The sequence below is a fragment of the Vanessa cardui genome, chromosome 21 (genome assembly GCF_905220365.1).
Source record: "Vanessa cardui chromosome 21, ilVanCard2.1, whole genome shotgun sequence".
NCBI lineage: Eukaryota > Metazoa > Arthropoda > Insecta > Lepidoptera > Nymphalidae > Vanessa > Vanessa cardui.
Window position 1 is genome coordinate 12,077,894 of NC_061143.1, and position 15,977 is coordinate 12,093,870.

The 15,977-nt window shown below is 33.4% G+C and overlaps 2 protein-coding genes across 2 annotated transcripts; both read left to right on the forward strand.

Annotated features, from left to right (window-relative positions):
- The first annotated feature begins 12 nt into the window (after positions 1–12).
- On the forward strand, positions 13–7,980 carry LOC124538942. The gene is made up of 9 exons (XM_047116215.1): positions 13–287; positions 3,066–3,188; positions 3,558–3,671; positions 4,360–4,479; positions 5,008–5,171; positions 5,856–5,974; positions 6,426–6,537; positions 6,730–6,863; positions 7,606–7,980. The coding sequence occupies exons 2-9, from the start codon at positions 3,073–3,075 to the stop codon at positions 7,750–7,752; spliced, it is 1,026 nt and encodes a 341-aa protein (XP_046972171.1). The 5' UTR covers positions 13–287; positions 3,066–3,072; the 3' UTR covers positions 7,753–7,980.
- A 3,712-nt stretch (positions 7,981–11,692) lies between these two features.
- Positions 11,693–15,713, forward strand: LOC124538903 (protein jagunal). The gene is made up of 4 exons (XM_047116159.1): positions 11,693–11,954; positions 12,512–12,653; positions 13,404–13,628; positions 14,348–15,713. Exons 1-4 carry the CDS (start codon positions 11,866–11,868, stop codon positions 14,477–14,479), a joined length of 588 nt encoding a protein of 195 aa, XP_046972115.1. The 5' UTR covers positions 11,693–11,865; the 3' UTR covers positions 14,480–15,713.
- Positions 15,714–15,977: the final 264 nt, after the last annotated feature.

Genomic DNA, 15,977 nt, shown 5'->3' on the forward strand with positions numbered 1-15,977 from the left:
AAAAAAGTTTAGTTATATATTGTATTTTTATTTCATATGTATGGTATACTCTTTAGTCATATCTAACATCCATAGATATTAGTCACTAAAAATATGACAGCTGAAGCCATAGACAATGGAATTATTACGTTTATGTCTAAACCACCATAACCAACAATGCACATACAAAATAATTAAAAATATCAATAAAATGGTTCTTAATATCATCAATTCATAAAATTTAAAATAAATGGTAATATAGCAAATCTAACTATCAAACCTTGAAGTCGTCTTCATTATAAAAGTAGGTGAGTATTAACACGTTCACTGCCACCTAAATTTTTCCTATGCTCATAGCGATGCCGCCATACATAAAGCCGCGAACACGCTAGGCGTGTCCCCGGCATCGCTAGATAAATTGTATGGACAAGCGTAGCGTGTCCACTGGCACAGGAACAAAAAAATGATAATTTTTTTGTTAAAACGGTCTTTGTTAGTTAATATTTCTTGTGTTATGCAATAATTAAGGTGTTTAGAATAATGTTGTCAGTGTTTTATCCTGGAATTATGACAAAAAACCGCTTTTATGGTAAGTAAACATCATAATGTAATCAGTGGTTGTAAAACTTTTTAATAAATTCCCACATATCATATTTATATTGGTGTCGAATTTGATATATACTTTTTATCGCGTTATGATTTAGTTCGTATTTCAATAAAAAAATTGTTCATGATATATACTGTTACCTGTTATCTACTGTTGTATCCCTGCAAAGGACGCGGGTCAGTTTGAAAGTAGCAAGGTATAATCAAATAAAATAAAATAGAACTTTCAATACAAATTAAAACAGAGTTTAAATTTCGCTTCATAAAGTGTCCATAAAAATCCACCTTCTTTTTTTGTTTTCTCAAATACATACTTATTAATTTCTAAAATCAATTTTTATCTCACTTGTTTCGTTCACTTTCTTATTAGTTGCTAGAAATGTTCAAAGGTCATAGGATATCGATTCGGTGCACATGTCTTGATATAATAATAAAGAACAATTAAATAAGTAATAATTAATAAACAAATAATTAAAAAATAATCAAGCTTCTTGTAAGCTAAACTCGTTTTATTGTTTCATTACTTCAATTCTTGTAACACGAATTTGAAGTTGACATGAGTTTACATTTTTAAGGTAAATCAGCCTTATTTAGTGTTTAATTTTATATATTTGGTGTATGTATGTGGTAGTTAATGATTAATCGAACTAACATATAGGTACTTGTAATACATAATCAGTATCAACATAACACAAAGTAAGACAATTTAGTATAAACTTTGTCATTAAATAGGAATGGCAGAATTACGGCTTATATAGTTTTCAACCGACTTCCAAAAGGAGGAGGTTATCAATTCGATTCAATAACTATAACTACATTATATAATCGTAAATCGACTTTTAAGTAGTCTAATATTTTTCATTTCATTTAACTTAGGAAGACTCTAAAAAATATGTTGAATACGCAATTATTTTTATTACTTTTTCGTGCATATTAATTTGTTTTAAAATAGTGTTTTGTTTGAAGTCGGTTTTTCTTTTTGTTAAAATTTTTATTTATACTACAAAGGTGTATAAATTTTTATAATAATAGATATTTGTACAAAAAAAAAATGTAACAAAGTTCCGCAAATTTGAGAAAACAATAACAAAATTAGTTCAATTTTCAACAAATTGGTAATAAGCCATAAATAAAATGTGGTTTGTTGAAAAAACAGTTTGACAATCTATGATTATCCTTAATAAGTGAACAAGCCTAGCGTGTCGCCGGCATTACGAAAGACATTTTTTTGTTAAATAAAAAAAAAATATTATTTTTAACGGCCCACTTAAAAACTCAGTAGCTTATCGCTTGAAGATTGCACACAATTAGTTTGAATGAATAATTTAGCCTAGTTTTTAAGATATCACTGAAATTCTTAGAACACGCCTAGCGTGTTCGCGGCGTGGCTATAGAAATTCGCATGAACACGCTAGGCGTGTCGCTGGCACTGAACGTGTTAAAGTTCGTAAGACGCTTAGACTAATTTCTTGTTCGTCTAATTTTATAAACTTCTAAAATGAGTAATCTATAGTAATAAAATGGATTGTATATTATCGAGGAAGACACAGTTATCATGTTTACACAGTAAGTAAAGTCGCTTTTCGCGGTCTTTGCGTTTGGATCTTAAACTACCCAACGGATATTAATGTGGCTTTTATCAATAAAATAAGTGTATATATGGATAATACAATCACTATTGTAGAGAATATCGAATTTTCTTCGTATTCGTTGTTTTTTTAATATAAAAGTTGTATGTAGATGTATTGTACCTGTGTGAAGCCGGGACAGGGTATTTAATAAATTAATTATTTTAAAATGTTGTATACTCGGTGCTGGTTAGTGTACCATTTATTTAAAATACTTATTTAAATATTTGTTTCTGTTTAATCATGTACTACTTTAGAATAAAGTTTACATGATGCTATGTATCTAATGGTGCGTGGGCATATTTCCTCTTTAAAAAATATTAACTATTCCTTATATTAACAATGAGCCAAAAACCTTGGGAACTATAATTCCGACCAAAACAGAACATAGCAATACTAAGTATTACCTACTCCTTAGCGATGGAATATATGATAAGTGTGCCCTATTCAGACTTATTAAAGGTAATGTTAAAAAGTAACAGTCTGTAAATTTCCCACGGCTGGGCTCCTCTCCCATTAAGAAGAAGGTTTGGAACATACTCCACCAAGCTGTTCCAATGCGGGTTGGTGGAATGTATGAATTCCACCAACCGTGTGGCAGAATTTCGATGAAATTAGACACATGCAGATTTCCTCACGATGTTATCCTTCAGCACGAGATGAATTATGAACATAAATTAAGCACATATATATGGTAGTGCTTGCCTGGGTATGAACACGCATTCATCGGTTAAGATGCACGCGTTCCGGGCACTGGGCCATCTCAGCTCTCTGATGCTAAACGACTTGGTCAAATCATGCTATAATTATTGTCAATGTAATATTGTGATAAATTATGGATCCTTCGATTAGCCCAAGTATGGAAAGCGGAAGTTCCGGCCGGCAATCGCGGCTGTTGGGAAGGTTGCTCGGTAAACTGCGCGGCGAGCATCGATACTCGACTCTCGATAAGAACTTTTCATTTACATCAACTGGGTAATTCATATGAATATTTGTGGATCTCATTAATCATCTATTTAATAATTAGGATTAATTATTAAATCATCATATTCACAATAAATGCTGGATTTCATGAGAAATTGCTTTTATATTATGAGAAACTAGTAATCGTCCGCGGCTTAGGCAGTTTAGGCAAAAAAGTAGCCTATGTCCTTGGCCATTGGAGTTCATGTTTGCTTCATACCAGATTTTATCAAAGTCGGTTTCGCGGTTTGGTCGTGAAAGAGCAACAGACAGGCAGAGTTACTTTTACATTTGTAATATTAATAAAGATCTATTAAATAATTGTTATTGTTAATCGATACTTGTAATGACTATTTAAAATATTATTTTTCGATTTTATAGAATGAGTGAAAGTATAGGTTGTGGGAGCAACGAAGATCATGATACTGCACAGCAAGCCGACGTATCCAGCGGTACCATTGACGATGCACAGTTTGCTGCTAATATTGACCTCAGGTTTGTTAATTTATTACCTGTAACCTCCATAATAATAGTACAGTTAGTGGCGTGGCATAGGTCACATCCTGTTATTTTTGAAACCCATTATAAAAAAAATTTAGGATGGTAAAAAGAGTACTTTTATCAGTTTTATTGAATGATTTATTGAATTAAAAAGTGAAATTAACATTTTGTGACATAGAATGGAAGGTAGAATACCACTTAGAAAAATTACAGAGAAAATGTAATAGAATAATTGAGAAATCGCCTACTTCACGATCGGTCTTTTGCGCACGAGTATCATTCTAAGCTCAACTCCTCAACTGACCTGAAAGATTAAAATAATCCTAAATAATTTGCTTTTTAACTGTTTTTTTTTTAAGTTATTGAGAAACCTTGCGCTTGTATCACCCATGCATAGAAAGTGGCGCCAGGTGCGGACCGCACCTCCCCCCCCCCATTCTACGCCACTGAGTACAGTTGCTTCGACAGAATGTGTGCAATCGCCACAATAGTGGATAAATATACCTAGATAGGATAAAGATAGCTTAGGTTTAATTTATATATGTTACCTTTTTACTTTGACACACTTGTGAATTTACAAATAAGTTTCGGAAAAAAAATCAATTGATTGATAAAAATAACTTATAAAAAACGATATAATTGTATCATACATACATATATTTAATACGAATAATACTTCAAGGTATGGCGGCCAGTATTTGACTCCAGAACAGTTGCCCGAATTTTGCAACCAGCTTCACCATTTAGTTGAAGTTATTAGAAATATACAATCTTATGCTAAAGTCACCGACGAGTATCCAAGGTTGGTAGTACTTTTTTTTATAATACACCTAATAAACAACTTTCCGAGAGATAAAAAACCAAGACAGCCCAGTGGTTAGAAGTTAAAACGTACATCTTAACCGATGAATGCGGGTTCAAACCCGCATTCAAGCAAGCGCCACTGAATTTGAGCTCAACGGCGAAGGAAAATATTGTGATTGTAAACCTGCATGGGTCTAATTTCAACGAAATTCTGCCACTCGTGAATCACTGAAAACCCGCATTGGAGCAGCGTGGTAGAATATGCTCCTAACCTTCTTCTCAAAGGGAGACGAAGCCTTCGTCCTGCAGTGGGAAATTTGCAGGCTGTTATTATTATTATATACGAATTTCAAATAAAGGTAATTCTACCTCCTTAATAGCCATTTTAGTAGGAAACACCACTAGGTTATTTAAAAGAAGAACCGAAACAAGCAACAAGTTATTTCATTTTTTTTAAGTGTGGGAAGTGTATTAGGTACTGTTAACCCTAGTAATGTAGTGTTGTAATTACTGTTGGTTTCCTTAGCGAGCTCGAGCGTCGTTTAGAGTGTGAAGCTCGCGAGGTGGTCGCGCTCGCTCGCGAAGTGCGCAACGCACGAGACTCCGCGTCGCGGACGCGCTTGCAGCGACGAGCGTTGCGTTCTCAGCGCGCGCAGATGATCGCTCATCTCGCAAAGCTGAGGGAGGCTGGTAAAGACAGTGTGTTATTTTTTTGTTATTATATTGATGTTTTTATAAACTATGTTAAGTTGATAAGTGTTTATAACGTTGGTTCTGTTTAATACAGTATAAAGTTAAGTTAATTATTATACCGTTCTTACCGATTTCGGTACAGTGGCCAATCTTAATAGCTCAGAAGAAGAGTGGAAACTCTCTGTCTATGGAAGTGGTGAATTTGGCCTAATCAAAAATATTTCAAATGCTCTTTATACAATATACATGCTGTCCGCTCTTTATATGTAGGTATTATAATTTGAGTGCCAAACCCTGGGGTTTTTTCGGATTCAAGCCGATAAAAAGATTGAATTTTTCTACCAAAAAAATCTGTGTCTCACAAAAAGTCTCTCTCTCAAAAAGTGTCTCACTTCACCTCCTGACCTCGGCCTCAGGAAAGAAAACAAAGAAAGAAAACGTAAAGTACTTGGTCGCATCCCATACTGAGATTGATTGTGTGAACAGAGATTGGTCCTGTGTTTGAGTACAAATTTGTCCACTTTGTGCTGTGTAGGCTGGTCCACCTTGAGATTGGCTGCTGATTGCTGCTGGTTGATATAGTTTAAATTAGAAGGACTTCATTGGTACATTAAAACAGTAGCTCACGATATTTTTTTTATCTGATACTTGAATTTAAATTGAGAAGATAATCTGTATTAGAGGTACGTGAACTTGAGAACTCAATAAGGTTGTCGGATCGCAAACTCTACAAGAGCTGGGAGGCGTTACGTGACAGCAATGATCCAGCTGCGTTTGAGCCGCTACTGGATGAGATCAAGGTAAGTAGCCTAAAGCCTTTGAGCCTGCATTACGTCCTTTTCATTTCAAAAAAACCTTTTGTACATATTGAAATGTATGAGGTATAATCTTACATATTTAAATACTTAAGACATATGAGAGCCGAGATGGCCTAGTGGTTGGAACACTGGATTTTCATGGGCTTAATTCGTGCTTATAATTCATCTCGTGCTCGGCGGTGCAGGAAAATGTCCTGTGGAAATCTGTATGTGTCTGTTTGTGTCACATGTGAATCCACCGGATTTGGAGCAGCGAATATATTCCTAACCTTCTCCTCAAAGGGAGAGGCGATCTTAACCAGCCGTCGGAAGGCTGCTTTACAGGCTGTAGGTACATGTAAGACGACGGACTTGATGAAAGATAACTTATGACGAGGAAATTGGGTAAAATATGAAATAAATATTTATAATATCTTGCTTTAATGTATAATAGAATAAACAAGCCGCCTTGGACTGCCTCATTCGCTTGATAGAGAATCGACGAAAGAGCATCCCTCTAGCCCGCGCCCCGCATCCCCTGCCCCCTCCGCCCGGAGAAGATGAAGGTATGGTATATAGTTTTTTCAAATAGGCATAACAAATGTATTGATGCATTAGGCGGGTAAAATTATAGATCATGTAGGTAGAGGATATGTATTTCACGCATGTCCTCGCCTTAACTGAACTTTCTCATATATTTTTTCTGTATAGTCATTAGGTACAAGTATACATTACGATATAATTTATCAATCTTCCAGATGTTGTCCATATAGGTGGTATTAGAAAACGGCAAGACAGTCGTCGTACAAACAAAAGAAGAAGGAAGGAATCATCACGAGAGCCTAGGTCTATGCCGCTATCCGGGGAGCCTAGTCATCATAGTCCTCAGCAGGTAGGTTCTGTATTATAATAAGGTGAATCACAGAGAGGTTAGAATTCTTAGATATAATGAACATTATTTACATCAAAATACCAACTATATCTTTACTAAGGCGATCTGTCGTGTTCCTGTATTTACACTGGCTCACTCAGCCTTTAATCCGTTATTACACTATGTTTAGAAGTAGCTGTTTTTCCCAACTTTGTACGAGTATTCTCAATTCAAATTTTGAAATTGACATTAAGATATTCCATAGTCCTTAAAGTTGATTTTGACAGATATCCATTTTGGGTGGATGCTTACGTTACAAATAAACCGATATCCCAAAAAATTGAGAAAAGCCAAAAATAATGAGTCTTGGAAGATAAAAATATCTTCCTAGACTCATTATTTTTGGCTGCGTATTCTGTCAGGTCCAAGTAAATAATAACAACAGCCTGTAAATTCCCACTGCTGGGCTAAAGGCCTCCTCTCCCTTTGAGGAGAAGGTTTGGAACATATTCCACCCCGCTGTTCTAATGCGGGTTGGTGGAATACACATGTGGCAGAATCTCTATGAAATTTGTCACATGCAGGTTTCCTCACGATGTTTTCTTTCATCGCTGAGCACGAGATGAATTATAAAGACAAATTAAGCACATGAATCATCGGTTATGATGCACGGGTTCTAACCACTGGGCCATCTCGACTCTTCACTCACTCACAGTCACTCTCAGGTCCAAGTATATTATAAGAAGATTTATTTTATCTGCAGGTGACGTTGTATATCCAAGGACCAGGGGTAGTGTCAGAGAGCACATCCCGGTTCCGAGCCGGCAGCGCTGGAGCCGTCACTTTGGGCTCACTTGAACTGCCCACACCGGCTAGTGTGCGAGATATACTCTTTTTTACCACCGACTAATCTTAACATGATATGTACTGCGTCAGACATTATTAATTTTCTTTAAAAATCAGGGAGTTAATTAAGCATTGGGTAGCATTTAAATAGTACAAATCCATAACCATATAAATCAAGAAGGTCCAGGTACAGAACGGAAATGTAGTCTTTATATATATAACGTAACGATAGAAATGGATACAATTGTAAAGAAATAATGAAAGAATAAATCATATTTTATGAAAAAATTAACTACCTGTGTTATTATTGTTGAATCATACGTAGTTCATAGTTTTGCCGTTTACAAATATTCCAATATGTTCCAATAAATGTTTTAACGATAATTTTTCTTATATAATAAAATAAAAACCGTTAAATGCATATATATTGGAAACTTAAAATGTTAGTTAATTGGCTATTTGTTCTGAAATTGGGGAACATAAGCAGTTCCAAAACAAAATATGAATCGTAAATATTTGTTTCCCCATAAAACATGTCTTGTAATCATGACAACTTGCCATATTGTGTCAACTTTACCTTTCTTGCCTTCTTTGCCTTGCTAATAATCTCAAGATCATAACATAGAAAGCCTAGGTGTCTAGCAGTCATTAGTGGTATTCCATTCACATATTGTGACAACACCTGAATGTCTCACTTTTAGCCAGGTATCATCTTACCTATAATATGCTGTCTGGACTTTGGATCTTATACAAAAGGTTCTAGGTGAAGGATACGTATGTACCTACAGCTTTTTTTCTAAATCCCGACTCTCCAGAGGAGACGCTAGATTCTAAATGCTCCAGCGCTGTGGTAGCTGTACATATATACCTCTGGTTGAATTATTGCAAAGGGCTAATAAAAAGCCTCCTCGTACATATAAAATTTTACGACTAATCTCCCCACGTTTTTTTTGTAACTATGTCCTTACTTTGAACAAAATAATCATAACATACCTTCAGGAGTTCATAGGAACATTTTAATAAAAAAAAATTAACACCATACATTCAATAAACTACCAAAGATGTGAGGCTTTATTAAAAGAAATATTACATAAAGTAAATCATAATCAATTTATGTGCTCTCGATATATGTGCGTCAGTGTTCACGCCTTCTTTTCATCTACATGTACCGGCGCTGCTGCTGGCTCAGCTACCTTAGCGACTGCTTCAGACTGGTCTGACTTTGCCTAAATCAAAAACACATATAATTAGATATATTATATTATACTAAACGCAAAACAAAAACCCATAAAAATAAATTTTATAAATAAATGAATCGGATTATTTCATAAAATTTATCATTAACAGAAGGAAAAATTCTGGACATATAGATTATACTAATTGAGTTTTTGTTATTAAATTTCCGTAAAAGTTATATCACACAATGTATATTAAGGCTTCTTTGCTTGTTCCCTGAAAAATATTTAAGATACCTTTGAAAAGATCGTGGTTGAGAGTCTTCAAGTTGTGAGAGTATCTGTATAAAATGTAGACTAAAAATGATTTAACGTAAGATCAGCGTCAAGTCATGCACCATATGGCTTACTAAAAAAATTCTCAATTATATTGGCTCAACAATTTGATCTCAGATGATATTTAATTGTTGATAAATAAAAATTCAAATTATAGAAAATTTAATTGAATAAACAAAAGCCGATTTAGCTGTTAATCGAACGCATGAACGCCATATTTGTTTAAACCAATTTACTATTTTTAATTTCCTTAATATTTGGATTTTGTCATAAGATTGCAATTCTCGCACATATATAACGAGAAAATTTTGTTGTCCATATTAATTTTCCGCGAACTATATCGAATTAATTACAGACTACAATTATCCTCGCCGTTTTTGTCATGTTTTTAATAAAGGTGCAATTAAAATTCTTCATTGTAACGAATGTTGCCCAATTAATTAAATTATTTCGGGTAAGCTTCTATGCGTGGATAATTCCACAGATATACTATACTGAATTTACTCTTTGATATTACTGAAAACTTTCAGGGTCAGTTTTCAGACACACAGATAGCATATATTCTAAGGAGTAGTTTTACCAACTAATTGGGCCGAGTCAAATCTGTAACGCCAGATTTTAGGGAACGAAAATTTGATAACCTTACTTTTTTCGCTGTTATTGTAAAACTCACTTGGTCATTTATCAGAATTCAAGCTATTTTGATTTTTGTTATGATACGGACTTTATAAATATGACTGTCACACTTGAAGTAGAAATTTGTGACGCCTATGCTGCTTTAAGAATTATTTCTCCTTAATCGGAAACGGTTGCGAAATTAACCGCCTATCCTTCGATAATGTGTTAACCTCCTACTGACTCTGTATTACTTTTTATATAAATGCTTCACAATAAATGATTATTAACAAGATTCAAGTGTTCATTCTACCATCGATGTTTGTTAAGATTAAGAAAACATTGTTTTTGGTGTTTCTGTTTCATTTTTACGTAGTTGATTTTAAAAATATAATCTATTAGGAATAAGTTTTTCTTTTGTTATAAGATTCGATTAGGTACATCAAATATTTGATAGTGCTTTAAAAGGCTACTTAATTGCAAGTTCATTTCTGTAGTAATGATCAGGTATATACTGTGGGTAGTAACTAAAAAGACTAGGAAGTAAATTGTGATAATTATACAATTTCATCATTACCTCTGGTACGGCATGCGACGAGGCTTCAACTGGAGCAGCTGCTGGTGCAACCTCAGGCTCTGCTTTCTTCTCTTCATCCGGAACTGGGGCTGAACAGCTGAGCTAGAGATTGAGCATAGGTTGTTAGACTAATTTAAAAAAATGGCCTGTAATTTATCCCACCTTTGAACAATAGTCAGCATGAGTAGCGTTCCTTACTGATTTATAAAAAAAAAACTACTTAATACATACAGAAAGTTTCAGAGATTATGGTACCTAGTTGCTTCACTATGGGTATAATTTAAAATCATCAATTTAATTTAAATTAAATCTACAACCAATTCGAAATGAAGATTCTCCTCAGAAGAACCAGCAACAAACTTGATCAAAATTTTTATAACATTTATGAATTCTTTAACACTAAGAGTAATTATTACTTGCATTTTAGTAGCTATATTTGAATTCTATTAGATATTAATGCACTAATTTATCACCTTAGCTTAAACTAATCAAATTAGAAACAATTAATAAAATATTCTTTACCTGTACCGCCACAAACGCGAACATCGCAACAATCGCTAATAGCTTCATGTTTCTCGTAAAATTAATGAATGAATGAGAGACAAAGAGCTGGCGAGCCTTATATAAACGCGCAAATAGGTCTGACTGAATCAAAATAAAGGCTGCGTTTTAATCAATAAGCCTCGTGTTTATAAAACACCGTCGAAACAATTAAAATCGTTATCGATCTTTCATTTCATATGCCAATTTAGCCGTATTATATACATGGAAGTTTTAAGTATCAAGACCGATCAAATTTAATTAAGAGATATGAGACTATTAAACGGGATTTTGCTTTATGTTTGTTGCATCAAGTAATCGCGACTGAGATTACAGCAATACAAAATTTTAAATATAAATTTACTAATGAATCGTTGTTGAAGAGAAATAAATTTTAAATTTTCAAACCATGGTCAAATATTTCATTACTTCTAGTTATATTATAGGTACAATAGGAATATTTATTTAATAAATGTGTAAAAAATAACAATAATGTAGCAAAGAGGTATTACTATTAGTTATTATTTACTAGCTATAGAAAGTTATGTCAAAAATAAAAAATTGTATACACTTTCTAAGGGCAACATTAGCTACATAATTTCTAGATTATACTTCTTCAAATTATTTACATGTTAAGAGAACGTAAGCGCTTAATTTTACTTTTTATCATATTTATTCGTAAGAATTATGAACTAAAAATGTTATTAATTATTATACGCCTGATTTCTAAACGTACACATGTCAACCTTGAGACGTTGGCATTTTTGGCATGTCAGTTCGCCAGCTCAATTTCGTTTGGCAGATGTGAAATTGTGATGGATTGATTGAAAATAATTAAATATAAACAGATACACCTGTATATACGGCCTAGTACTAATTGTAGTACTTCCAGGGAGTTATTTATATTACTCAATAAGCGAAGTTAATTTAAGAAATGGCTTCTAGAGGCGGTATTATGGTGACAGGTACGAATGGAGCTGATTACGAGCACAGGGAAAAAATAGCGGCTCAGTATCAAATAAGGTGAGCTTTGGGATTATTTTTACGTGTGTTGGGCGCTGGCTAACTCTATGTTCAGAGTAAATCTGACACGCGACATTTCGTCAATAGCCGTCAAATTATTTTTAGACAAAAGCTTGGTCGTGGACGGTTTGGCGCCATTCATTCGAATTATATATCATGAATGTTCGTATTATTTCTCCCATTTATGGGTCAAAGATAGATAACAATTACTAAAGCAATCAGGAAGTATGATAACTGTATAAGAACATAAAACTTTCACAAAAATGCATTAACTCAGACGTTCAAAACATCAATTTATAAAGCTGTATTCAATAATTTAAATAACCTTTGGAGTATTCATATCTTATTTAAATATATTTTGCTGTTAAAAAAATATATTAAACCATCATATGTTAGCTAACATTAATGTTGTCTTAGTATTTCCATACAAGTAATATTTCTGTATAAGTTTTCACATATAAAGCAGTAGATAATAACATACCAAGAAATAGCCTCACTATGTGTCAGCTGTTCCTGTAATAGTATGTATATTTAATTGATTTATTTTCGTTTTCCAGTGCACTAAACAAATCTCGTCTCAAGTACTGTGTGTTTTTTCACCACTTACTGTTTCTGACGATGATGGCCAAACTTTCAGCGGATATCCTGGACAAGCTGGATATATTCATACTTGAAATCGAAGAGCTACAGATACCACAAGTAATTGTTTATTTCACTCATTTTTTATTAAAAAAACTTTTTTATATTTTAAGTAGGTAAAACATGCTTGTAATTTTTGTATGTAAAATATATTTTTTTAACATGAAATCAATAGGGATTCTTTTTAAATGATGAGGTGTTTAAATAACTAAATTTATTGTATGTCTATAATTTTATATCCAATTGGAAATATTGGTGAAATTGTATTTTCTATATATGGTATTATTTAAAAAAAGCCCCTGTTGCTTTATCTGTGTGAAACAGAAGTTTATCTATAGCATGCTAACCATCACACCCCATTTAACAACCTTGTGGAGGGAATAAAAAAAGTATCCTTCCCCAAGACTCATTTTATCTCCAGAACAAATTTAAACTTTAGCAATTAGTTAACAGACAGCAGTTATAGTTTGAAAAGATAACCAATAGAATTACTTTCATATTTATAATGTTAGTGTAAATTGAACAGTCAATAGCCATTTTCATAATGCATATTTGTCAGTGACAGTCATTGGAAAAGTTAATGGTTTCAAATATATTGAGTGGAAGTTGCTTTGTTTGAGTAAAATAAACTTGAAGTAAATAATAATCCTACTTCAAGAATATAATAACAGAACCAGCATCTACTATGCAATATATTTTATTGAATAACTTGTATGTGTTGTTTGAACGATCATTGTGTATTTAACATATATTGTAACTTTATCATTTGCTCATAAAATAATGTCTAATATAATGTCTAATAATTTTCAGCCACTTTGGTGGGAGTATATCTGGTGTCTATCTCTGCTTCTCTCATTTCTGGGCCTGTCAGCAATCAAACGAAACAATGTGAAGAACCTCCGTCGGTATATATATGGTATCATGGCTATAGGACTGCTACCGTTGTTGTACTGTGTGATATACTACTGCGGGGATGTGTACCAGTATCTAACGTTAGATGAAGATGAAGACGACGAAGATATACAAATGTGGCAGGTTGGTTCCGGTTTTCTTTTATAAAATTGGTAGGTGAACATGCAAATATATGATCTGATGTGTGGTCACCATTGCGCATAAACATTGGTTATCTAAGAAATTATGATGATGAGGAGCAACAAAAGTCTCCAGAATCTCTGAATCATGCTCTGAACAGAAAGATTTTATGAGTAAAATTACTATCAACACCCAGATTCCAGGTGGCCATTTAGAGGCTACTCATATAGCTCATTTGCTTTAAAAAATAAATCTACTGTCAAATCCTTACGTATAACATTACTTTTGCATAAGCCGTAGTAGTATAGGCACTAGGGAGATAAATTCTTAAATGGTTGGCATGCATTGACTCTTAAGAATAGTTTCCACATTAAAGTTTAGTCTGAGTATTTGTCAGTTCCTTAGAATCCATTTAAATATACATTGAACTTATGATGTCGAAACCATTATCGACGGGTTTTTACAAGATGGCACTGGCTAGGGCAGCGTTAATAAATGGTTCATCTTGATACAAAGCTTGAGTGTATGTGTTCGATTTGCACTCATGGTCGCCAAGGAAATAACAGTTGTGAAAAGATTAGTGTTTGCCATGGATGGTTGCAACACTTTAAAGAAAATAAACTAATTCTAAACGACGCCATCTTAAATGGTCTCTATTTGCAATATGAATGACACGGTGTCATTTACACTTACAAGGCTAATAGTACAATTTTAATTTCCAGGGTTATCCCTATGGGCTGCTGTGGTATGCTTTCGTACTTCTGGCGTCGCAAGTACACTTCTTCCAGCTGTATTTCTCCTACAACTTGCTTAAGGCGTGGCGGGCGCGGGGCGCGTACAGGAAAACCGACTAAAACACCTTTGGAATAAGGTTCATTTTCCTGTGTGAAAACAGTTTTAGGATTATGTTTTTTTTTACTTGTTGTCTATTTATCTCTCAATTCTGTTTCTTTGTTATGAATTTTTTATATTGACTTTTTTTTTTAAATTAATTTATTGTAGGTATTTAATTTAGACACGGATCAAAGGGTACAGAACATTTGGCTTATGTATGTATCATTAAAATAGTTTATTTTCAAATTGTAAAGGAACCATTTTTTTTACTAAAATTTTGTAAGAATTTTTATAAGGAATGATTGTAAATGATAAAAACTTGCCATTCCTCTCACAAAACTTACGTAAAATTTCTTACCTTGGTTTACACTACTGGGTAACTACCCTCATCAAATATTCCACCACCGAGCAAAAGACTTAGTATTGTTGCCCTTTAGGGACTTAACAGCTGTATTTCCTATGTTTGCGCATTGGCGATGTAAGTTGGTACAACAATACCAACTTTAAGCAATAAACTTGCCTCGCTCAACAATACAATAAAGTAAAATACCTTATACAGTTTCTATATAGTAAATGTATGGTATGGGCGCTATTGCTGTGACTTAATTTAAACTATAACATATAAATGAACTTGCATTTGCATCTCAGCATATCCATAACTTAAATATGTAAAAAGAAGTTGCTCGATGAAATACCTTTAAAAATGTAGTACTTCTAGCGGCCTATGTCTATGTAGACAATACTATTTGTATTAAATGATAATGTCTATAGACCTATTTGATACTGAATTATACTAATTAAAAAAAAAAGATTATGCCACTCTTAATCATACACTTACCACTTATGAAAATGAAATTGTAATGTCACAATAACTTTCATTAAAAATTTGAATTTTTTTTAAATTGTTAACTAGTTATTTATAATTTCGTAATATGGCAATACTTTATATAAGTGTTGTTTAATTTATCAGAACGTGCATGGAAAACAATAATGGCAGATATAATCACATTCATGATATTACATAGTACTCTCACTGCCACAAGTTTTCGTGAAGTTTGTTTGGTAATATTAGGCGTGCCCGATATATCGAAACTAGTATAAAACTGGATGTCTTCTTACTATCAGAGTTACCGTTTTCACCACATCTAAAAAACTATAATATCGTTTTGATACCATTCTGAAATACTCGTGAAATATTCGCCCTATCTCTCTTTAACTCATCTGTGAGAAAGAGAGTGAATGTGAAGCTCATTTTGTTATGACATTAGTGTCGTCTCTTTCTCGCTTATTGTACAGTCAGAGTAAGAAAACCTTCGTCAGTTTTCAGATTAATTTCTTTATCAATTCTTAAACTCTTAGTACCTTTTGACTCTAAACATCAAATCGTTGCGACGCAATTTGTCATTCTCGATCGGTAAATTAGATTATCGCTCATACTGAGCACGCGAAAATAGATCTTAAGGTGACGAACCTTTTCTTACCCTGACTACATTCAAACAAAGACAGGGTGACATTTGA

Bases quoted from the DNA above. Each gene is read 5' to 3' on its own strand.
- LOC124538903 (XM_047116159.1), top strand. From the start codon at position 11,866: ATGGCTTCTAGAGGCGGTATTATGGTGACAGGTACGAATGGAGCTGAT. The intron at 12,654-13,403 runs GTAATTGTTTAT...AATAATTTTCAG, and splicing joins AAGAGCTACAGATACCACAA to CCACTTTGGTGGGAGTATAT. The intron at 13,629-14,347 runs GTTGGTTCCGGT...TTTAATTTCCAG, and splicing joins AAGATATACAAATGTGGCAG to GGTTATCCCTATGGGCTGCT.
- LOC124538942 (XM_047116215.1), top strand. From the start codon at position 3,073: ATGGAAAGCGGAAGTTCCGGCCGGCAATCGCGGCTGTTGGGAAGGTTG. The intron at 4,480-5,007 runs GTTGGTAGTACT...TGGTTTCCTTAG, and splicing joins GTCACCGACGAGTATCCAAG to CGAGCTCGAGCGTCGTTTAG. The intron at 6,864-7,605 runs GTAGGTTCTGTA...TTTTATCTGCAG, and splicing joins GTCATCATAGTCCTCAGCAG to GTGACGTTGTATATCCAAGG.